General features: G+C 37.4%; 1 protein-coding gene across 1 annotated transcript in view; it reads right to left on the minus strand.

Moving 5' to 3' along the window:
* The window catches only part of NPSR1 (neuropeptide S receptor 1), a 113862-nt gene that overhangs the window by 78777 nt on the left and 8712 nt on the right, over positions 1 to 26373 (minus strand). Inside the window, exon 2 of the mRNA XM_039336356.1 lies at positions 15916 to 16048. Within this exon, the coding sequence (XP_039192290.1) occupies positions 15916 to 16048 (133 nt within the window). The remainder of the gene's footprint in view (positions 1 to 15915; positions 16049 to 26373) is intronic.

Raw genomic sequence — 26373 nt, forward strand, 5'->3', positions numbered from 1 at the left:
CAGCTGAGCTATTCAAAATCTTAAAAGATGATGCAGTAAAAGTGCTACACACAATTTGCCAGAAAATTTGGAAAACTCAACAGTGGCCACAGGATTGGAAAAGGTCAGTTTACATTCCAATTCCAAAGAAAGGCAATGCCAAAGAATGTTCAAACTATCGCACCATTGCACTCATTTCACATGCTAGTAAAGTTATGCTTAAAATCCTACAAGCTAGACTCCAGCAGTATGTGGATCGAGAACTACCAGAAGTACAGGCAGGATTTCGAAGAGGCAGAGGAACTAGAGATCAAATTGCCAACATACGCTGGATCATGGAGAAAGCTAGGGTGTTCCAGAAAAACATCTACTTCTGCTTCATTGACTATGCTAAAGCCTTTGATTGTGTGAAACACAACAAATTGTGGCAAGTTCTTAAAGAGATGGGAGTACCAGACCATCTTATTTGTCTCTTGAGAAACCTATATGTGGGTCAAGAAGCAACAGTGAGAACTGGACACGGAACCACTGATTGGTTCAAAATTGGAAAAGGAGTCCGGCAAGGCTGTATACTGTCGCCCTGCCTATTTAACTTATATGCAGAGCACATCATGAGAAAGGCAGGGCTAGATGAATCAAAAGTTGGAATTAAGATTGCCGGGAGAAATATCAACAACCTAAGATATGCAGATGATACCACTCTAATGGCAGAAAGTGAAGAGGAACTAAAGAGCCTCTTGATGCGGGTGAAGAAGGAGAGTGCAAAAGTTGGCTTGAAACTCAACATTAAGAAAATCAAAATCATGGCATCCGGCCCTCTCAATTCCTGGCAAATAGATGGGGAAGAAATGGAGGTAGTGACAGATTTTATTTTTCTGGGCTCCAAGATCACCTCAGATGGGGACTGCAGCCAAGAAATTAAAAGACGCTTGCTCCTGGGGAGGAAAGCTATGGCAAATCTAGACAGCATACTAAAAAGCAGAGACATCACCCTGCCAACAAAAGTGCGTATAGTCCAGGCCATGGTTTTCCCAGTTGCAATGTATGGCTGTGAAAGTTGGACCATAAGAAAGGCTGAGCGCAAAAGAATTGAGGCCTTTGAACTATGGTGCTGGAGAAGACTCCTGCGAGTCCCTTGGACTGCAAGGCGTTCAAACCGGTCAGTCCTAGAAGAGATCAACCCCGACTGCTCTTTACAAGGCCAGATCCTGAAGTTGAAACTCAAATACTTTGGCCACCTAATGAGAAGGAAGGACTCACTGGAGAAGGGCCTAATGCTGGGAAAGATTGAGGGCAATAGAAGAAGGGGACGACAGAGAATGAGATGGCTGGATGGAGTCACTGAAGCAGTAGGTGTGAACTTAAATGGACTCCAGAAAATGGTAGAGGACAGGAAGACCTGGAAGAACGTTGTCCATGGGGTCGCGATGGGTCGGACACGACTTCGCAATTAACAACAAAAATATATTAACATACAATTATATATGTTTCTATCTTAATACTAGCTTATGACCCGAACAGTCCTCTTTGATTCACATCAATAGTAAAATTTATCCCAGATTTCAAAATAATCTGACTCTGTCTTGTCCTTCATTTCCATTGTGAGCCTATCCATATCCGCACACGATAGAATTTTGTATAGAATCTCTTCTTCTGTTGGAGTTTCTTTATTCCTCCAATATTTTTCTTGTGTTTGTACAAATAACAATAACATCCATATAAAAAAAATTTTCTGGTTGACTTATGTTTCAATTGTATTTGTGAAAGTCATCTTATTAAGTCACTATGTATCCTGTTTTTCTTATTTAAGCTTAATTTCCCCTCAGTATGCAAACCATTCTTATTGTCATAATTTTCTCAAAGTTGATTATCTTTAAATAGCTAAACTTTTCATTCACATACACCATCCCAATATTTTCACATTTCATATATTATAAACTATGCTGCTTGTATATCTTATAACATCCACATATAACATCTTTTCTGGTCAGCTTATATTTCAATTGTATTTGTAAAAGTCATCTTATTAAGTCACCATACGTCCTGTTTTCAATATTCTTATTTAAGCTTGATTTCCTTTCAGTATTCAGATCATTCTTATCAATCATAATTTTCTCAAAATTAATTACCTTTAAATGTCCAAACTTTTCATTCACATACATAATATTTGTACATTTCATGTATTATAAAAAGTACTATATTACTTATATATCTTGTCCCTCTTACTGTAGGGCCCTTTTATATCCAAAATTTATCTATTCTTTTAACCATATTCAAACAAGTGTTTAATCATATAGTACTCCATCTGATAAGTCGAATCAACTCTCTTGAATCTAACTCTGGCCTTCTTCTTTTGCCAAGTACCTTTCCAAGTCAGTATGTTGTGCTTGCCAGGGGATTCCTGTATTTTTATAAGTGTTGTTGGGATTAAGAAAGACAGGTTGAATAGGATGTACATTTTTTGTCTCCCAAACTCTAATGATTCTCCTGGCAGCTCTATAATTCATTTTGTTAGATCTTCTTTCTTCTCCTCAAATTTGTTTTGAAGACCTGAAAGGTAAAATATCTTTTCTAGGTTCATTGTTGTGGCAAAATCTTGTGGATTTCCTTTTGTTTGTGTTAAGTTGTGGTTATCTTCATTTGTAGCTTCCCTATTTAAGTTACTTTCTTCTGGTTCGTATTCTGTTATTTGATTTGTTTGTTCATTCTTTATCGTCATTTTCTGAGAGTTTTTTCATTGTAAGTTTAGGTTGAAGATGTGCTCATTTATGTCATCAAAGTTGTTTTTAATCTCATCGTTGTTTGAAACCATTTGAATCTGTCGCATCATTGCATATATTTCCTCCTGGAAAGTATTTGCCTTGTCTTGGAGCAGTCCGCGATCAGTGGGGGGGGCTCCTTCTTCGTTGCCTCTCCGGGGCAACTTTCGACCCATTTAGGATCCACTGGCATTTGCGAGACCTATCATGGGGTGTGGAGCCCCTCAATCCCTCGGATGTATCGCTACAATGCAAGACCAGAAGTCCTAAATCTAGGAGAATATTTTTAATGGGCAAATAAGATGAATACAAACTCCATATTATTTCCTTTCCAATTGAGGATGTCACTAAATTCTCTGGAGTTTGAATTTTGCACTTGAATTTCTGCTCCATCCATAGCACAATTATACCAGAAGAGATTTTGGGGGCAATACTGGAATCTATAAACTTTTATTAAAATACTATCAATTTCAGAAACATAATTAAATGCCCGGATTATTTAGAAGGTCCATAAGTTCTGAATGGAGCCTTATAGGTACACCACATTATTCTGTAATGAAGCCTGCTGGCTGCATTTTTTTTCTGACTTCTTAAATTTTTATTATAGGCAAAAAGTAGAACAATGAGACATGCAATTGTAAGAGGGTGAATCAAAATAAGTCAAAATGGTGACTGTGAGCACAAAATTGTATGTCTAGTTTAATGAAGAGAAGGGGGACATGATAGCAGTGTTCCAATATCTCAGGGGTTGCCACAAAGAAGAGGGAGTCAAGCTATTTTCCAAAGCATCTGAGGGCAGGACAATGGATGGAAACTAATCAAGGAGAGAAGCAACCTAGAACTAAGAAGAAACTTCCTGACAATTAGAACAATTAACCAGTGGAACAACCTGCCTCCAGAAGCGGTGAATGCTCCAACACTGGAAGTTTTTAAGAAGAGACTAGACAGCCATTTGTCCAAAATGGTATAGGATTTTCTGCCTGAGCAGGGGGTTGGACTAGATGACCCTCCAACTTATTACTATTATTATTATTATTATTATTATTATTATTATTATTATTATTATTATTATTATTATATTGAATGTCTGTCTCTTTACTAGCATAGATGTTATGCAAACTATGTGAAAAGTGGGCAGGGCTTTGATTACATCAATGGTTTCCTAACATTTTTTGACACCTCTCTTTCTGAAGATACCCCTTTTTTCAGATTTTACATAATTAAAGTGATTGGACTTTGTCTTAAGATAAGAAATATAAACGATTCTTCTGAGTTGAGTCAACTTAGAGGTTTATGACAAAATGTACATTATAGCAAAATTGATATGATTTCATTTCATTAACAGTATTTAATGTTTAAAAAGTAGCCATCAGACTATTCATAATCAGTACTATGTAGACATCAATTTATCAGTCAAGCATTTTACATTTTTAAGGATTCTGACTGTTTCTTTATTCTAAGGGTAATATCTTGCTACCATTTAACTCAACCTTAGCACTTTAAGATGTATGCATGTCCCAGAGTTCCCCAGCCAGCATGAAATTCTCGGAATTGAAGCCCACTCATTCTAAATTTGCTAAAGTTAAAAAGAACTGAGTTAATATCTTGTCTCTCGCTGGGCATAATGAAACAATTTCTCAGTAATTAGCTCTGCTGAAGAGTGTCCGGAAAGTATCAAGAAAACATCTGGTGCAGAATATAATTTTTTCTAATTAAAGATGAAACCCTCTTTTCCAATTGCAGAAATAGTGAGCTGAGAGCAAATTCACACATTAATCATATGTCCAATTTGTGCAACAAATTTGGGAGGTTTTTAAATTTATTATTGATTGAAAGGAAGATTAATTAAATCTGTATAGCAGGATCTAATTGATAGAAGATTCAGAAAAATATAATAGTTTTCCCTCATGACAAAGGATTTTAGCAATTCAAGGCTCATAGTCCCTCTTTATGCTTCTGGATGTACCAAAATTTCAGCAGCTGAAAAAGTGGGATAGAATTAGAGCAATTGCCAGAGCAAACGTGATCAGCTGTACCCTATTCTATAAGTTTCTATAAAAAGTTATCATTGCTCATTATCTATACCTACTCCATATACTGTAACTTCTGTAAGTTAATATAATATAAAGTTATATTTTATATTATATTATATATTTATATATTTAATATTTTGGGGAATTAAAGAAGAGAAGTTTAATATCTGACAAATGCTATATTCTTACTAGCATTTTTATAAGGTTCGTTCTTTAGATGAACTCTACCTACAGTACATGCCCATAACATTTTTGAACTATTACTATTGAATGCCACCTGAAATTTCAATTCTGTTCCTTTTTAATTTTTTTTTAAAAAAGGATATATGCCCCTAAAAATAAAAGTCCTTATTGACTAGTAAACATTTAGGCCTTGTTTCTTAGTAATGAAAGACTGACAATATCAAAACATATAGACTCTTCATGAATAATTCATATTGTCATGGACCATAGGTATAATTAAACTGAACAGTTTAGCTGTAGCTGAGGTAAATATTTTTTAATTTTCTTCAAAAGAAAAGAGATGGACTGTTTAGATTCTAGCCTTAGCGGATATTTGCATGACCATCACAAGGGAACAATTATAGCACAACATCTCTGTGAAGTTGTATCATCAATTCTACACTGCTTAAGTAGACTTTATTTCCTAATTCATTAGTATGGCCAGTAGCAAAATAATCTATCTGGGTGTTAACTCTGACAAGGAATCAAATAAGTTCTCTTCCAGATGTTAAGGATAAACACACAAAAATGGAAACACATTCAATTAAGAAGTATTATTACTGAGGATTAGGTTAATGCATTAAACCATAGCAATTCTCTTTCAGTCAATTGCTGGTAGAACAAAGCTTATGCTTTATTTTTGCCAATATCAAACAGAATTACCTTATAAGTATCTTCTCAGTATTCTATTGAATTCAGCAGGGCTTATTTCTCAATGATTGAGCTGCACATGTTTAAATAATGATGAGAATAAATATATACTTGGATCCTTTCTGCTGTGACCATGATGTATCAGTTTATGGAGGGGTGCCTACTGGAAAGGGACTCTGTATAGATTCCAGGACTAAATGAATAACTGAATTAAGAATGGAAGAACAAGTACAGTGTTGTCAAGGGTCATTAAAGTATTTTGGTTATCTCTGGCAGCATGTATTTGACAAATGGAAGCATTGCTCAGGTGCCAAAAATAGTTGTCTATGCCTAAAGCTACTCACTGTCCGTGCCTAAGTCTAAATTTCTAAAAAGGTTGTTACTGTCATGCTTAGCCCACCAATGATGTAGAACAAGCCAGCTAGGGTTCAATTCTTTATTGCTTACATATAATAGATAGAATCTTGTCAAACTCTAAGTGCTATTCACTGGTAGATTCTAGGGAGAAATTATCCTAACTCTTTTCCTTTTTTTCTTATCCAACTCTGACCTGTGCTGCCTCTTGTCTTTCCCTCCCCCCCCCAGCCCACCTCCTTCCTGGGAAACTGCCACTTCACTGTAATACCAACTGTCCCACCATGGGCATCATCTCTCACAGTTACATATTATTAGCTACTCTCAGTTCAGGTTTGTTTTCTGTTTCCCACTCTACCTACGGGAGTGACACTATAATTTCCAAATGGTTTTCTATAAATAATAGTTTTTCATTGTCTTGAAAGTTCCATTCTACATACATGTTCATTTCTCCACCTTCCCTCTCCACTACTTGTACTGACTCATGTTCAATGTGATATACAATATAATATGTGGGAGGGAGGGGGATTCTTCAGATAAGAACTAAATTGATTATTGGGCTGGGCTGGGGGGGGGTTCAATCATTTGAAGGAAGAATAAAGTTGTGCCCAAAGTCACATTCTCTATTAAAAAAATTTTAAAGTTCTCATCCTTCTTAAGCTTATGTCACTTTCCACAATGCCCAGAAAACATCATAATACAACACATATTCTAAAAATTATATATTGCAGGAAATAAAAGCAGATGGAGAGATACTGGATACCAACACAAAGTTTCCAGACATACATAAATACAACTTATTGGCCACATCTTATTATTAAGATGAGGAAATATAAAAGAGATAAGGAAGTATCACCTATCTTCTCCAAATCCAGAGTTTTTAATTTGTTTGATTTTTTTTGTAATTTTAATGTTTTCATATTTTAATTGTTTAGATATTTGCATATTTTATCATATTGTAAGTTGCTCTGAGTTTGTTGAACCACAAGATTTGTGGCAAATAAATTTAATTTAATAATAATGATAATGATAAAGTAGCATCAATGGTGCATTGGAAAAGCTGAAAGAAATACCATTCATCTGCAAGCAAGAACTGGTGGAACTATAAAATAGAGAAAATAATAGAAAATGAAGACGTTAAAGTGCTCTGGAGCTCAAGAATTCAAATGATAAGCACCTGCCACATAACATGCCAAACTTAACAATTGTTGATTTAAAAAAAGCAAAACAGTCTAAATAGTGAATGTGGCAGTATCTGGAGAGACAGTAGCATAGAACAGAAAGAACTAGAGAAGATAAGAAAATACAAAGATTTGCAAATAGAAATAGAATGACTGTGGCAAAAAAAAAAAAGAAGCAAGGGTAGTACTATGAGTAATAGACACCTTGGGTGGAATCTCAAACAACTGGGGCTTCACTTGAACACCATCAGCATTGACACAATCACCATCAGTCAATTGCAAAAGGTAGCTTACATCCTGCTATATTATTTCTAACACCAACAAATATCAACATCTATCTATCCGAGGTACTTAGAAAGGATTCAATGGGTGGATAAAAATGCAAATACAATCTGAACGTGACTATGTGATGAACTGTAATAAAATGCCAATCTCTTAATATCCTTGCTTCTCTCAGCTTTTCTAGATCCCCAAAGCAGCAGAAAAATATTTCCCTATTCGATTACAACCTATCTGGGGAGAAACTCATTTAGATATCAATAAACTTTCTATCCATTGAGTAATAATGACCCTTATTCTACTATCTTTAAGTCTCCAAAAACCCAACTGATTTGTACACAACTGAATATAATAATATAATTCCTCTCATATGTTCATTAGGATTCATTATGAAAGATTATATTCATCTTTCATAATGAATCTTAATGAACATATGAGAGGAATTCCAAGATGTATTGTAAACCATCACTTTTCCTGCCTGTTGAGTGGTGGATAGTTTTCTGAAAACATTTGCTCAGAAGATTAGGGATAGAAATGCAAGTGGATTTATTCATATGGTTCCAACATTTATACATGAATGTGGAAATGTGGGTTGAAGCCAGGTAATAATGGTATATAAAATATTAATTTAATTGCTGCAATGAAGGATAAAATAACTAGGGACAGCCAGAATTATACAGTCACCTCATGTCAAAATAATTTATCCAATATTCATCAATAGATGAATATTTGGCACTAGAAAAGGCAAATCTCTAAAGCATCTCTTTTCCATCTTGGCAGGAAAAATAAATATAACAATTACATGAATTAAAACTTTGATCATTTGCTACAATTTCCATGAGAAATCAATCAATCAACATGAAGTAGCTATCCCAATTTGCCAAGAATGGGGCTGAATTTAATTTTTAGTCCTGGATGAGGAAAGATATTCATTCTCTCAGCATCTGACCTGATAATCAGCAGAATCACGCTGATCAACTGCTCTGGTCTGTTTTTGTCATGAAGAGTAGTTTTAAGCTAAAGAATGGCTCATGAATCATTTGCCAGTTTTTTGCTACATTTTTTATTCAATTTATTTTTAAAAGCTGCCTTTTCTAACAGTGCAAACTGTATTAGAACCAGGGCTTTTTTTTTTCTCATAGAATGCCCAGAACGGAGTTCTGGCACCTTTTTTGGATGGAACCTTGTAGGGTAGGCAAGGCTGGTTGTATGATGTGTGTGAGTTCCGGCACCTTTTTTTTTTTCTTTTTTTAGAAAAAAAGCACCGATTAGAACAATGTTCTTCAGAATCTATCTCCACATAAAACAAAAAGTGTTCAGAAATTAATTGAAGAACAATATTGGCTTTCAAAGGAAAAGTGATCCAATCCTTATTTTTTCATGATTATCCTTTCACCTTTCATCTTAGAATTTTTAAGAGCTCAGTCATGTTTAATGTCATAGAACAAAGTGATCAGTCATTTTAATCTACAAATCAATAATTGGAGGTAAAACTATCCCTGTATTAAAATTGCATGTCTAGAGATTATTTAAATTGGCACAGTTTGGGAAACACTTACTTGAAACTAACTTGCATATGCTACTCAAAATAGTTCCATTTGCAACCATTTTTGTGGTTACAAAAAGCAATTAAATATAGTACAGTGTAGAACAAACACCAGCCATTCTCTGAAACAGTTTTGTCTTTTTTGGTTCTTTACTATAATTAAGGATTGAATGAAGATAGTAATTGAGTGGTGTGGTGGCCTAGTGGTGGAGATGCTTTTCTCCCACTCTGAAGGTCGAGAGTTCAATGCTAGGTACCGGCAGATGTTTCTCTTTAGAGCATAAACAAAAAAAAAGTATCTACTGCAAACGCCACATAGGCATTAGGAAGAGCCTCCAGCCAAGCCAGCAAAAACACTCAGTTCCATTCAGTCAACCCAGCTCTACCCTGAATTTAGGCCCACACAGTGTAAAAAGAAAAATGAGGACAACAATCCAAGCTACAATTATTTTATTGGAAGAGCAGGAGAAGAGACAGTTGTTGAAATCTGGCTAAGGTTCAAGAAAATATATTAGAGTTAGGACACCAAATTATGCTAGAGGAATGTCCTCTTAGGATAAAGCAAGGTACAAGATACTTTAAAAATAACTTCATTCCTAAAGAATTTTATTTATAATGCTGCCTTAACTCAGGTTAAAAAGGTAGTCTTTATAAATGAAATGGTAGAAAGAGTTGCAATTTTTTATTGTTTTTTTAATATGTTACAAGACCAAAATATCTGTCTGCCATCTCACAATGGACTATTGCTACAAATAAACAAGCAAAAAAACCTCACTACTGATAGATCGATAGATCCTGATTTTTAAAAGTAATTTAATCCAAAGAAAGATCCTCTTAAATATTGATTGATCTATATTATAGATTTATAGACACATTTGTTTGATATGTTCTTATCCTTCACTACATTTACTTCTGGATTGGATTCAGAACAGTACTGTTCTGTTCTGTGTGTTGGTAAGGCATTGAGACAAGGCAGGTGTAACAAAAGTTGCTTCTTTATTTAAGCTTCAACAAAACCAACACAAAAAGGTGCAGATCCCTTTTATACCTTTTGCAGGGAACAGCTTCAACCAATAAATGCAACGTATTTTTCCCGCGTTGCGCAATAGGTTGGAGACAGCCTGTCTGGCCCGGGCAGCCACATGGTCTGCCTGGGTCGCTCTGCAGCTTCCAGCACCTATTCTGTCAATCACAGGCCCAGGACATAACACCCCTCCACTCTTAGTTTTAAAAACATACATTACTATTTTTAACTACTACAAGTCACTCTTTTAAGCATGTCCTTATTTCTAGAGAATACTAGGCCTGCCTGCTTAGAGACAGGAACCTTACATAATCTTTTAAGAATTTTGGAGGGCCTCTGACCTGCTCCAAGCATCTCGGAGCTGCTGCAAGTGTCCGATCTGCAAGCTCACCTGCCAGGCTCGGCAGATTGGGACTTTGAGGCCCAATTGATACAGGCGAACCCGCATCTTGCTGACTGGCCTGGTCCGGTAAGCCCAACCCTTTGTCCATTTGACTTTGGCTGCTCTTTCTGGTAAGCCCAGACCAGAGTTCCTTGGTGGCGTGGAATTCCCCAGGCCCATGAGAGACCCCTATTGGGAACATTGTCCCATAGGCACAAGGCCTGTAGTAGGAGTGGCATGAAGAGCCGGTTGCGTGTAATGTCCCATGGACCCAGTGGCAGTCAGGAACCACCTCGTTGGCAAAACCACTATTTGCAGAGTGCAGACCTCTGCTTTCGCAGAAAGACTGAGATCCACGAACATGATTGTGGTCCTCCTCCCCGCTGAGAACAAAGGCAGGAGTGGAAGGGGACTAGGTAGCCTCCATTGCAGCTGGTCAATGTGGCGACACAGCATGCGACCATCGTCCAAGGCCATTTCTTATAACAGTGGCCCAGTGACCTTACAGACCACTGCTGTCACCCAGAGATGTCCAGCTCCATAGTTCCTTGTCCAAACTGGATCATCCATCTGTAGTCTTCTCAGTGCCCATGGCTGTGATACCTGTGAAGCCACCTGGTCTGGGTACAACCTGTCCAGTTTGATAATGAGACGGTGACCACAGCGGAGTTCAGCTGGGTTCTTGCCTGTAGCTGTGCAAGGTGTGGTGCAGTGACAAAGGAGAAAATCAGCTAACCTGTGATGCCAGCTCCCATGAGTGAGCCTCTTCAATGCTCTCAGCTTGGCCATTGGAAGCCAGATGAAAGGGTGCCAGAGTAGCATGACAAAACATGTTGGCTTGCAGGAAAGCCTGGAACTCTGAAGAGGTGAATTGAGGCCCGTTGTCGGAGACAAGGATATCTGGCAGTCCATGAGAGGCAAAGATCCCTCTCAGCACTTGGATGGTCCTAGCAGTAGTCGTGGTGGACACTGGAACAACCTCTAGCCATTTAGAGTGACTATCCACAGTAATGAGAAAGAACTGCCCCTGAAAGGGAACAGCGTAGTCGATATGAACCCTCGACCAAGGAGCATGTGTATCCTCCCACCTGTGTACAGGAGCTTGGGGCATTTCAGGCCTGGACTATTGGCAAATGTGGCACCCCTGAACCTGGGTCTCAATCTCCTTATCCAGCCCAGGCCACCAGAGATAGCTGTGTGCAAGCGCCTTCAACCGGACTATTCCCAGATGTCCCTCATGCAGAGACTGCAAGACTCTAGTTCTCAATGAGATTGGGATCACTACCCTGCTACCCCACAGAACACAACCCTTAAAGGTGGATAGCTCATGCTTCCTTTTCCAGAAACTCTGGAAATTGGTGCCAGGACATATGTCAGGCCATCCTGACAATACCAAGTTCAACATGTGTGTTAGTGTGTGATCAATGGCTGTTTCTGCAGCCACATCCCCTGCATTGAGGATTTGCAGACTCAGGCAAATCCTGGATAGCAAGGATGTGGTTAGCTGGAGCAGGATCTGATTCTACAAGCTGTAGAGACAACCTACTAAGACCATCTGCATGGCCCATTTCTTTGCCTGGTTTGTGAACCAGGGAGTAGTCATATGCAGAAAGGAAAATTGACCACCTCAACATTCTAGGAAAAATTATGTGTGGGGTTTGCTTGTTTCATTGTGAACAACCCCAGCAGTGGCTTGTGGTCTATAAAGACAGTGAAGTGGCAACCATACAAAAAGGTCAGCCACTATGGCCAAGGCTTCTGTCATGCCTCCATCCGAGCCTGACTCTGAGGACGACATGGAGTTCCCTGTTGAAGCCCAGGATGTGATGTCTGTGGCTTTGGAGGACTGTGGGGAGACTGAAGCAGGCCAGGGCCCTTCAAGTTTGGAACAGGGAAGGCAGAGTTCAGGCGAGGAGTAAGCCCCTCCCCACCTGATCCCAGAGCAAGAAGAGCAGAGAGGAGGAGGGAACAATGGAGGCAGGCTCATTTGCTCGGGAGGAGAACATCACGCCCCACTTCACAAGGCACACCTGGGGAGTAGGGATTTAAGGAGACGCTGTGGGGTGGGGCATTTGCTGGGAACAAATGTGAACTCTTGTGATGTGAGCTCTTGTACCTGGACTCTTTGTATTTTGGATCAAGTTTGTTTCCTGCTGAATTTTCCTTGCTGTCTTCAGTTTTGCAGTTTTCAGGTTACAGGCAAGCTGGACATTGAAAAGATCATACTTTGTTTGTTATCTGTTTTACTTTAAAGAACTGTTTAACTCTGGTGACTATTTTATTGAACTTGTGCCAGCATATGTGGGGCTGTTGAGTGAACGTTGACAGTGCTTACAAAGACAATTATTCTGACCAGCTAATTGCTTTGCCTCTGTTCGGGGCCCTGGGTCATCATAGCTTCTCTCTCTATCTGTGCGTAATTATGTTCAGCAGAAGACAGAGTTCTTGAATAGTAGGCTACAGGAACTTGTGTCCCATCAGTCTTGAGGTGACTTAGGACAGCCCCGATCCCATAAGGGGATGCATCACAGGCTATACACACCGGCAGCTGCTCATTGAAATGAGCAACAACAGCATTTGAAGACAACAATGCCTTGACCTCAGCGAAGCTCCTTTTGTGGACTTGTGTCCACTTCCATGGAGCCTGTTTGTCCAAGAGCTAATGTAACGGCTCTGCCACTGCAGCCTTGTGAGGGAAGAAAGAATGGTAAAAATTTAGAAGCCCAAGGAAGGTTTTAAGCTCGCTCTTCGACTTGGGACTTGGGGCCTGCTGAATCGCTTTGAGCTTAGATTCAGCGGGATGGATGCCTTCGGCATCTATGCAAAGTTCCAGGAATTCAGTGGAAGTTACTCCAATTTTGCATTTTTCCTGCTTAAGTTTCAGCCCCACTGCGTGGAAATGCAGCAAGATGGACCGAAGCCTTTCAGCCAGGATTTCGAGTGATTGAGGACATCATCAAAATATGTACAAACTCCCTGAATGTTATGGAGAGTTCGCTCCAATATGCTTTGGAAAATGCCAGAGGCTATGTTAACCCCGAACTGCAGTCTTCTGGCTTTGAAAGCTCCCTGGTGCGTTACGATCCTCTGGGCCTCAGCTGTTGCATCATCAACCGGTAGCTGTTGAAAGGCCTGAGCCAAATCGAGTTTGGCGAAAACTCGGTTTCCTTTAAGTGAGCCCAAAATGTGGCTCACCACAGGCACTGTAACGCTTTGTTTAGCATGCACTTATAGTCAGCACAAATGCGGACTTCCCCATTGGCCTTGAGTGGCGTGACTATGGGTGTTTCCCATGGACTGCTATCCACAGGTTCCAAAATATCTTGCTATAGCAGTTTATCCAGCTCAGCATTAATCTTTTGCTTAAGTGCAAAAGGCACCTGATGAGGCTTAATCCTAATCGGTGCAATGGAGGGATCTAACCGCAAATGGGAGGCCCCTTGTACGACCCTAGCTCTGGGCTGAACACATCAGCAAACTCCTTGCAAACTTCCACAAAGCCTGCCGTTTGCAAGCTGTGTAGCCCAGTTACTTGAATCCCAAGTGCCTCAAACCAATCGAGTCTGATTAGACTCGTGCGGTCACCCTCAACCACAACAATTGTCCAGAAACCCTGAGCATGGCCTCCCCTTTCACACTGACTCGGGAATTCTGGAAGTCTGTTAAGATAAGATTCGACGGCCTGAGTTTAACTCTCTGGCCGCTTCTACAGCAGATCTGCTTGAAGATGTTCTGGGAAATGATTGACAGAGCTGAACCCATATCCAGCTCCATCGTTAAGGGGACCCCCTGCAATTTGACATCAACACAAAATGGTGTGGGTCGCTTTTATGCTTTTTGCAGGGAACAGCTTCAACCAATAAATGAAATGTATTTTTCCCACTTTGCGCATGCGCAATAGGTGGAGATAGCCTGTCTGGCCTGAGCAGCCATGTGGTCTGTCTGGGTCTCTCTACAGCTTCCTGCATCTGCTCTATCAATCAAAGGCCCAGGACATAACAAGTACATTCAGAACAGTAATGTTTTGACCAACTGGTGAGCTTCAATGACCAATGAAGTTTTTGAAATTAGGTTTCTTAGCCTATCAGGGCTGATATGGATATCAGAGAAGAGCTTTCATCCATGCCCCCTTTTCAATCCAGATCAAATACTCTTATTAATATTTTCTGAGTGAGATAAACTAACAGCTAGTCATAGTTTGTACACTATATAATAAGAATATCTTATTTCTTAATATTATGTGGGTCAGAAGGAGGGCTGAGAAAATAACTATAAACTCCTCACATTCTGGAGATAAACTGTTTCAACTTCTTCCCTAAGGACACTACTCTAGGGCACTGAATGCCAAAACAACTAGACACAGGGACAGTTTTTTCCCATTCTCAAACATGTGACATTGGAGAATTTTATAAGTTTATTTATAAAAGATTGGATTATGTATGGCATACATTCTTCCAGATGAAAGACTGATTGTTGAGAGGCTGTGACTTGACTCTGGATAAAGGGATACATACAATCAGAATAGAAAAAACCTTAAAGGCAAATGTTGAATGCCTCCAGAAAATTGGTTTGTTTTACAAATTACCCCTTGCTGTTGTTTTATGTACACCAATTGCTGTAGATGCTTGACTATCTTCTAGCCAAACACTTGAGCAATTTGGCTTTGTTATTGTTTTGACTTAAATAGAAGAATGCATCTTCCCTCCTCCCCATAGCTGTGGCAAGCAGAAAAATGAAGAAAGATAGCTGTAACCAAAGTAATTTTGTAGGTTTGACAACATATATGCTATCTTCACAGAGGATAAAGATTCAAATGATATTTTGAACAGATGCAAGAAGATTTGTTCAAGTTTCCTTAGTCATGCCTGAGAAATCTGCTGTTCAGCAGACACTCTTAATATATTAGGGCTATTTCCAATTAGCATAGCTACAAGTTACCTTAGTGTACTTGAAAAGACAATTAGACAGACCAGGAAGAGAATGACAAATGGCAATAAAGAGATTTCATGCTTTTATAGGTGACGCCTTGCAGAGTAGCAATCAAAATATCATATCATATCATATCATATCATAACATTATAGTACCTAAATACCCCAGATTGTATTTCTGAAAAAATCCATTCCAATAATTGTTCCATGACAATTAAGAAGTTAAATGATGGTGTTAAATCTATGTGAAGCTAAAGTACCCATAATTGTACCTCTTAATTCATTTTTCCTTCCAGAAGCAGACACAATTTTCCAGGTTTGACCAGTTAAGCAGCAATACTGAGTTTTAAAGTCTTTACAGAGCCAGATACCCATTTTGCCTATTGATTTTCCAATCTTTCTTCCCCAAAAATCATCTCCAAAGTGTCCAGGATGGATCAAAATAACAAGTATAATTGATGACTTAAAGCCCCCAAACCTCAAAAATGGAATCAAAACCAATTTAGCAATTGTACATGTAAATTAGTTTTAGCTTGCATTAGATGCAACAATGTTATCTTTCTGGCATAACATTACCTGTTATAGCTAGTTGAGTAACAAAAAAAGTCATCCTGGATTTTCTCTTCCTTTTCCAGGTGGAGACCAAAACAACTGCATTCCCAACAACTATCACAACAAAAAGGACCCACAAGGTAGCAAGCTGTTCTGTCTGTAGGAAAAGAAAATAAATAGTAAATGCAAAGATTAAGCCGGCATTATGTTAAGTTTTGAAGCTCATTTTTGACTAAGGCTTCTTCAGGATTTGAATATCAAACTGTAAATCATGACTATAATAAATGTGACTAATGCTGGGTTGGGTACAAAAATTTTGTATTAGAATGTGTAGTATGTTTATGCAGCATGAAGAATTACATGAATTTCGATCAAGGTCATGTCTATAGAGTTTGGCTTTTTTGTAGTAGATCATTTAACATGACATCTAATTGCAAATACCAAATTATATAATATTTTATTGATTTTCTCATTTTGCAATTGGATATTTAAAAAGTAATGTGATGACTGGGTTAATCAATAGTTCAATAGTGTACATAAATCTTTAGTATAAATCTCATGTTACAACATCAAATATTTCCTCTCTTTTTCCATCAATATCTGTTATCTCATATTGGGCTAGCTTATTGTTATCAATGAAATAAAAACATCTTTGTTACAGTTATCAATAAGTTTTAGCTTATACATATCTTAATTGTGTTTGCACTTAATCCTTGTATACAATCAATGTCCTGTTATTGCTTCCCCTCCCCAGGCTTTAATTTCCCATCAATATTCAAAGTAACACTATTATATATGATTTCCAAGTATTTTATGTTTAGGTGACCAAAGGTTTCCCTTACCTCAACTTCTCCCTTTTTCCCTTTTCATACCAAAGTCTAATATTCTGGTTACACATCTTATCTATTTGATTATAATATTGCTCTGTTTTCTAAAAGTTATCTATTTTCCACCATGTTCAACCATCTAATTGATAATACAGTATCCCCTCTAATAAATCAAAATAATTATAGTTGTTGTCTGGGTTAACCAATAATTCAGTAATATACATAATTTTTTAGTTTAAGTCTAATATTAGAATATCAAATACTTCCTCTCTCATTCCAATAATATCTGTTATCTCATATTGGGCAAACACAACTATTTTCAACTAAGTAGAAACATCTTTGTTACATTTATCGATAATTTTTAGCCTATACATATCTTAATTGCGTTTCCACTTAATATTCTTGTATGAACAATATTCTATTATTGCTTCCCCCCCAAACTTTAATTTCCCATCAATATTCAAGAAAACATTATTATTTATGATTTCCAAGTACTTTATGTTTAGGTGACCAAAAGCTTCCCTTATTTCAACTTCACCTTTTTCCCCTTTTTATACCAAAGTCTAATATTCTAGTTATAGACCTTATCTATTTAATTACAATGCTACTCTATTTTCTAAAACTTATCTATTTTCCACTATATTCAATCATCTAATATAATATCCCTTCTAATAAGTCAAAGCCATTATTTTCTTCAGCCTTACTCTGGCTTTCTTCCTTTGCCAGCTAACCTTCCATGTCAGTGCCTTTGAATCATGAAATAGTTCTCCCAAATAATATATATAAAACTAGAGGAATAAGAAAGACCATTTGGCTGAGGTTTTTTTGGAAGTACAAGCCATTGGTATTCATTAAACCACCTCCATGTTACTCCAATTTTCCATAATTGTCCTGATAGCTTTATCTTCCATTCAATCTGTTCTTCTTCCTTTTCCTCAAATATATTCTGATTTCTTGATTTGTGAAAAGTCTTTTCCATTTTCAATATTGTCACTCCATTTTCTGATTTTTCAGTTGGTCAGTTGGGTTCTCTGTCTTAGCATTTAGTTGTTCCAATTTTCCTTTTGTTTCTGCGTTGTTATTTTTTTGCTTGTAATCAATATCTGGGTTTGTATATTTAAGCTAGAACCTTGTTTCTTTGTGTTGCTTCTTATTTTATCACAAGCTGAAATAATAGTTTTGTGTATTGATTTCAACATGGAAAGGATTTTTTTCCTGACCTTCATCCATATTTTCTTCATAGTATGTTAAGCTGAAGACTTTAGAATCAAACATTAAAAATATTTTTTTGTCTTTTGTAGCTGGGTATGGAACATCTATTTCGTGTTTTATAGTCTTTATAATAGAAATTGTTTATCAAGTAAGAGTTTATAATCCAAGGTGTTCCATCATCTTGTGTAATAATATATGCTTCGCATGCAAGGAAATAGGAAAGTAGTTCCCCAAGCATAGCTCTGAGAGCCAGTAAAAGTTTACATTCATAGTTCAAGCAGGCCAGCTTCCAAAACAGTACATCATCCCTGCCATACAGATAAGCAGCCCAGAAATCCCTTCTTTGCAGCTGGGCTTTTCAAAGGTGGTAGCTGTCAAGGCCAAACAAATTTTATCTGTAGTCTGGGCTTCAAGCGAGGTTTCTTTTAGGCCAGTGGTTCTCAGCCTTTTTAATGCTGTGACCCCCAACCGATCGTAAGTCAAGGACTAAACCGGTCGTAAGTCGAGGACTAAACCGGTCACAAGTCAAGGACTACCCAACCGGTCATAAGTCGAGGACTTTCCCTGCCTGGGAGCGCCACGCATGCATGGTGCCGCCCCCTGCGCTGGCTGAGGCGTACCTGGCAAGCAGCAGAGATGGAGCAGGCTGACCACCGGCTGGGCCACCAGCTGGCCCAGCCCAAGGAAGGTAAGGCACCCACCGGAAAAGGGGAAAAAATGGTGGACAGCCTTGCTTGGCGACCCCCATGAAATGTTCGATCGACCCCAAATGGGGTCGCGACCCATAGGTTGAGAACCGCTGTTTTAGCCAATAACAAATTATAATAGCATAATTCGCCACAAGATGTCACCAACGCCATTTTATAGCTTTTTAAGTCCAAAACTTATATGGTGGCTTTTCAAGTCTTATTTTTTAAAAAAACGAAACAAAAACAAAAGTCTCCAATAAGAAAAAGAACACTTTTAGTCCCCAAGTTTCAAAATAATATATATCCAATTAGATTAAAATTAATCTTATGGTTGCTCTGTTTCTACTGGGTAGTTAGTCACCGCTTTTCTTAGAGGGTGGGGTAAAAATTCCCTTCCCTCTCTCTTCACAGGGGAAAAATGCTTTGGGCAGCTTTTTCAGGAAACAAAACTTAGAATCTTAAAGAGAGGATCAGGTCTCACCCAGTTTCATCCACGTTGCTTGAAAGTTGCTTGGTGGTGCTTTTGACTTCAGCTGTCAGCAGCTTTGTGACCAGCCATATTAATATGGCCTGTCCTTCTCCCACAGTTTGGAGGGCTTCCCCGGATCAAACAGAAGGGCCACCGCCCTCCCACAAGCAAACAAGGGTCACCTCCTTGCTCATCATCTCTAAGGGACAACTTTCAACCCTTTCCAGGGTCCAATAGCAGAGCGAATTCAGACACGAAAGACGGACCCCGTCTTTCTGTGTCCCCAGAACCACAAGGTCCAGCCCTGCTTATCTTTACCCTCCAGATGTTTTGACCATAGTTTCTATCATCTCTGGTCAGAGAAATGGATTCAACAAAGATCAAGGGCTGATTATTTACATCTAGTCTAGTCAATTCAACATTACATTGTATTTATCAATAGACAAGTGTTTTTTTGTCTTTGGCAATTTTAAAATATGTTCACTTGTGTTCATCTCACCAGAATTTTCCATCCAGAATAATATATTGCTACCCAAAAGAGCACATGTCCTGGTTATTGTTAAACTAGAGGGGGGAAACAGGCAAATTTACCCCAGCTTCCAAATAAACATAACTCACACATGTTGTAAGGTAATGCTGACAACAATTATCCCATGGAATATACAAAATTGCCTTAGAATATAAGAAATAGCACCAACTCACTGTATCTACATAAATTATAGGTAGTTCTCATTTTACAACCATAATTGGTTGTCTGGGAAAGTCACAATTGGTGAACACATGAACTCCTGTATGCCACCCCCTGGTTTTTTCTCCCAAGCTAGCAATCAACCTTGTTGTTTGATGAAGGATTTTAAATTAATGAGGAGCTAAGGATGAATTCTGGAGAAAGGCAACAGGAAGTCTCCTGAGCCTCTGCTTTTAATTGGGTCTGGCATTCTTCAACATTTCTATTAATGACCAGAATGAACAGGGGGAGGGGATACTTATTAAATTTCCAGATGAAACAGAATTTGGTGGGATTCCTAATATTCTAGACCACGGTCTAGAGGTCCTCTCAGAAGTTCATATAATAAAATAATAATGATGATAAAGTTATTTGCCAGATATTGAAGATATTTGCAAAAATTTAAAGCAATGTCACATATTTTTGTTTTTTTAATATTTATTTTCTGTAAATATTTCATGAGTTTAATACTATTATTTATACATAATTCAATACATAAGTATTCTATGAATATTTTTAATTTTGATTTTTTTTAAAACAATAAATGTAATAATTCTTTTGAAAGCTCTTTTAGAGTGCTCCATAATTTTTAAAAGTGGGGAAAGATCCAAAAAGTTCAAGAAACACTGGTGTTGATGATAGCAACAAATTTAGTATCTGATAGATTAGAAATGCCAGTAAAGAAAAATAGTAAAGACAAATATTATTGTTATTAAGTACTACTATTAGTGTAATAATAATAATAATGGCAGTGTATCCTCAGCTGTCTCTCAGTAATTAAATCTTTTATACATTACTTAGGAAAAAGTCAAATGTACAAATAAAATATTTTGAATATCAAATGAATGATTTCTTGGTAAGAAATCATTTTTAGTATCTTCATTAAATGACTGGTAGTAAGTAAACTTCCTTCAGTTGTATTATACACAATGTAAAAAACAAGAATTAAAAAACCGTCAACTACTTAAAAGGAAATTCAGTTTGGAAAAGATAAGCCACTGGACTGTAGTTTTGAGATTGATGGCATTATAATTAGAAAAGCCATTGGAATGCCATTAGCTCAACAGTGTTACAGCTTTGTTTGTGTGTTTGTTTGTTTGTTTTAAGGGAAAGCTAATTCCTTTGCTTAGAAGAAATAAAATGATTTAGTAAAATGCAATGCTGTCCTTGGTGTTCTAAATTACTGAAGAGATAATATTAGATTATTTCATTTAGAAGGTCAGAAATGAATTGGGCAATAGAACAGCTTCATGTAATAGCAATAATTATTAGACAAAAAGAACACACTCCAATTGCAATTAAATGCCTCAGTGGCATATAAATTGTTTTAAATGCTATTTATATTCTACATACTTTGGCAATTATTGTGACCTTGCCATCTAACATTCTCTTTGTAAGTAGCATTTCTGCTCAGGTAGTGAATGCATTATTATAAAAACGATTCTTAGTAGTAATGAATTTTAATTTGCATATGCTATTTAAGATAATGTTTATATCTCCTGGGTTTTTGTGTAAGTGAATAAAATACATTTGTAGCAAGTTTCAGCCACTTTACAAGAGGATTACAAGAGATCCTTTCAAAGTGGATGTGGATATAAAGTGATAGATGAAGTAGCATGGAATCTTTCATGTTTCACGTAAACAAGTATTTAATTTCCAACTGCAAACAGAGTCTCTTTTCATTAGCTTTCCAGGTTCTTTCTAGTTTTAGGATCATATAATAAATCATTGTCATCCAGGACTCCCTTCTTTCAAACAGGGCCTTTTGTTCTGCAGTGTTATTTGACCAAAATAAGTAAAATACTGAGAAACTTTTAGAACAAACTTTTCTGAAAGGAAGAACATTTACAACATTTCAGACTTTCATGGAAGGTGTAGCTGTACTGCATCATGGAGCCAGGATTAAAGTATTATTTAAATTAACTCATTAATTAAAATTTATTATAAAGTGAAAAATAAATAGTTATAATAAACATATATATGACATAGCTATCCTTTTTGCTATGCTAATCCCTAGAAGCATTGCTTTTATATTTTGGATAAAGTAGTCTTCAAAAGCTCTCACAAGCTTTCTTTATTTAAGCAGGCACTTTTCATTATACATCAGTTATGTTTCCATCCTTGTTGTTGTGAAATATTTCCCATTTTGATTTCTGTGCCCTCTTTGACTTAGCCATTGTATATCTTTTCTATAATTTTTCAGATATACTCTTCATGTCACAGACTAAGTGCATTAGTATTCAGTGTCAGTGACTGAAAAGTAATTTTTAAAATGCTGTAAATAGCTTCAGAGAAATTATATTGCCTTATATCACTTCTTTGAAAACAAAGATGCATTATAAATTGATCAGCATATGATATCTGTGGTAGAATTTCCATCATCCTCTTCAAGTAAATGCTACTCAATAGACATTAATCAAGTCAGACATTTAGAATACCAAGGACAAAATAATTTTTACAAAATCATTTTATTTTTTCTAAATGGCAAGGGAGTTAGCTTCCCCCCCCATCTGTGTGTTTATTTGTTGTTGTTGTTAATTGCAAAGTCGTGTCTGACCCATCGCGACCCTATGGACAACATTCCTCCAGGTCTTCCTGGCCTCTACCATCTTGTGGAGTCCATTTAAGCTCATGCCTACTGCTTCAGTGACTCCATCCAGCCACCTTATTCTCTGTCGTCCCATTCTTCTATTGCCCTCAATCTTCCCAGCATTAGGCCCTTCTCCAGTGAGTCCTTCCTTCTTATTAGGTGGCCAAAGTATTTGAGTTTCAAGTTCTGGATCTGGCCTTTTAAGGAGCAGTCGGAGTTGATACTTCTAGGACTGACCGGTTTGAACGCCTTGCAGTCCAAGGGACTCGCAGGAGTCTTCTTCACCACCATAGTTCAAAGGCCTCAATTCTTTGTCACTCCGCCTTTCTTATGGTCCAACTTTCACAGCCATACATTGCAACTGGAAAAACCATGGCCTTGACTATTCGCACTTTTGTTGGCAAGGCGATGTTTCTGCTTTTTAGTATGCTGTCTAGATTTGCCATAGCTTTCCTCCCCAGGAGCAAGCGTCTTTTAATTTCTTGGCTGCAGTCCCCATCTGTGGTGATCTTGGAGCCCAGAAAAATAAAATGTTTCTTCCCCATCTATTTTCCAGGAATTGAGAGGGCCGGATGCCATGATTTTGGTTTTCTTAATATTGTGTTTCAAGGCAACTTTTGCACTCTCCTTCTTCACCCGCATCAAGAGGCTCTTTAGTTCCTCTTCACTTTCTGCCATTAGAGTGGTATCATCTGCATATCTTAGGTTGTTGATATTTCTCCTGGCAATTTTAATTCCAACTTTTGATTCATCTAGCCCTGCGTTTCTCATAATGTGCTCTGCATATAAGTTAAATAGGCAGGGCGACAGTATACAGCCTTGCCGGACTCCTTTTCCAATTTTGAACCAATCAGTGGTTCCTTGTCCAGTTCTCACTGTTGCTTCTTGACCTGCATATAGGTTTCTCAGGAGACAAATAAGATGGTCTGGTACTCCCATCTTTTTAAGAACTTGCCACAATTTGTTGTGATCCACACAATCAAAGGCTTTAGCATAGTCAATGAAGCAGAGGTAGATGTTTTTCTGGAACTCCCTAGTTTTCTCCATGTCCAACATATGTTGGCAATTTGATCTCTAGTTTCTCTGCCTCTTCGAAATCCTGCCTGTACGTCTGGTAGTTCTTGATCCACATACTGTTGGAGTCTAGCTTGTAGGATTTTAAGCATAACTTTACTAGCATGTGAAATGAGTGCAATGATGCGATCGTTTGAACATTCTTTGGCATCGCCTTATGGAATTGGAATGTAAACTGACCTTTTCCAATCCTGTGGCCACTGTTGAGTTTTCCAAATTTGCTGGCAAATTGAGTGTAGCACTTTTACTGCATCGTCTTTTAAGATTTTGAATAGCTCAACTGGAATACTTTCACCTCCAGTAGCTTTGTTGTTGCTCAGATTTTCTAAGGCCCATTTCACTTCACATTCTAGGCTCGAGGTCAGTGACCACCCCATCATGGTTATCTGGGACGTTAAATTTGTTTTTGTATAGTTCTTCTGTATAGTTTTGCCACCTCTTCTTAATCTCTTCTGCCTCTGTTAGGTCCCTGCCATTTTGGTCCTTTATCATGCCCATCTTTGCATGAAACGTTCCCTTCATATCTCCAATTTTCTTGAAGAGCTCTCTGGTTCTCCCTATTCTATTGTTTTCTTCTATTTCTTTGCACTGTTCATTTAAGAGGGCATTCTTATCTCTTCTAGCTATTCTCTGGAATTCTGCATTCAATTGGGTGTATCTTTCTCTTTTATTACAATGTATTAATAGTAAATGTTTTTTAAAATTAGAAATTATAACTTATTGATCCATCAGAAACAAAAATACAGAAAAACAAAATTAGTGAAGTCCTGACATTTTCCATCCAGTTTTTTTAATGAAAAGATGATATTTTGTTTTCTTCATTTTCTTTCAGGTCAGGAACCTGCAATTAGGAACAGATTAAGGACCAATAAGTTTTATATTTACAAGTCAGAGAAAGCCCCAAAAATTTAGATGAAATTGGTACAATACTGATTATACTTACCACAAGCAAATATTCTTAGTTTCAAAACACTCACATGAGTTTTCAGTTACAATTTCATGGTTGTAACTTCTGGCCTCAAAGGGTTTTTTCTTCTTCTGCCTGAGTAAATTTCTAGAAAATTCAGTTCAAAATTTGCACATTCCTTGGTATCATTTTGAATGGGTCTAGTAAAGATATGATCCAAGTATGAGGTTTCAATTTGGAAAATCATGCATCATGCATCATTCCCTTGATTCTACACATTGGAAAATAAGTATGACACACAATAAAAACTATATTACAGAACGTTCTTCAAGATGTCATGGGAATACATGCTTTTTACAATCAGATTAGAAACATTGCCAGTAGCATCTGCTGGGGGAGGAGATTCAGGATAATGAAAACTAGATAACAGAGGTTGCCACATCAATTACAGATACATTGCTAAAATGCTGCTTCATTATTTTGAAGAAAGCAGAAAGTTCCTGGGATATCACTGGATGTCTATTTTTAAACTACGTAATGGTTTATTTTTCATACAGGAAATAAGTTATTTTGTCCCAAAAATAAGATAATTTGAAAGGCAGTGAAATATATGACCAAGTAGTCAATTTTAAAAATATATTATTGGCTCACTTGATTTATGTTTTACATAATCTAAATGAAATTGCATAACAGAATATTTCAGGATGTAGATACTCGTTGCAGAAATTACTGTATACCAAAGAATAGAAAAGAGGTTTATCAAAAAGTTATTAAAATGATACAGAGAGATTTTTCATTCTGTCTGTAGCCTACCAATAGGCCAACTTCAGCACACAGACCAGAGGTTATATATAATCTTCACCAGTGCTGCCATCATTCCCCTTCCAAATGTTCAGTACTGTTGTCAATTTTGGCAAAGAAAAATGTCCATCTGTAGGTGCTGTCTCTTCCTACACAATTTGGCTTCTGAATATTTTGCCAAACAGTATTTTGATGGACTATTAAAAATATAATTAAACTGGGAGCCAGCCATCAGACATGAGATGCCTAGGTATAATCTAAATTATATACCTTCCTTTTCCTCTTCAGCTAACAGATTGGCATTAAGGAAGATATACAAACAAAAACAAAAGCAATTACAGATCTCAGGAACAATAGGCTTAATTCAGGACTATAACATTTAGTTTAGTGCTATTTCTTTTTTTGAACATCATGGTAAATGATCAGCAACAGTAGAATATTTTCTTGGATCTTCTGGAACTTTCAGTGGCAATTTGTACTATTTAATATTGTGGGAGAAGAGACTCACTCATACTCTGCCCATAGTCATGCACACCCTGGTCAGCTGTTCTTGAATATTCAGAAATTTCAACTGGTGCAGAATGCAGCTGCATAAGTAATTATGTGTTTTTCTAGAATGGCACCTCTGTTCAGTGAGCTGCATTGCTGCCAATTTGCTTCTGGGTGTAAGCCAAGTCCTTTTTTTAACCTTTAAAATCCTACACCGCATGCATACAGGATCTCTCTTCCCTGACCTAATCTCTTCCTAATCACATCTAATCATTTCATCATATCCAACAGGAGGTATATGTTGCAAATACTATTTGCTAAAGAGCTTTTGACAGGGCCCCAACAACCTGTTTTTCTATGTAGCTCCCACCCATTGAAATATCATTTCTTCCTCATCCCCCCTCTTCACTGCCCCATCCCTGTTAGCATGTGGAAAGCTCTGAAAATGTGAAAATATGAAATTCAGTTATTGTCCTTTTATCTCTGATATCATAGTGTAGTCTTTAATATAATGACTAGATGACAGAATATACAAATCAAACACATTATATTTCTCCATAGTTTGGGATTTTTTTATGTGGTGTTATTGGATAAGATAAGAAAGCCAACTTTCTAGAAGACACAGCAATAACTTCACATTTTTTTTAAAAAAAAAATAACTGTGCAAACAGGATCCTTCTTTTATATTAATTATTGA

This window comes from Crotalus tigris, unplaced genomic scaffold (genome assembly GCF_016545835.1).
Source record: "Crotalus tigris isolate CLP2741 ecotype Arizona unplaced genomic scaffold, ASM1654583v1 scf7180000017666.379230911805:20528666, whole genome shotgun sequence".
NCBI classification, from domain to species: Eukaryota; Metazoa; Chordata; class Lepidosauria; order Squamata; family Viperidae; genus Crotalus; species Crotalus tigris.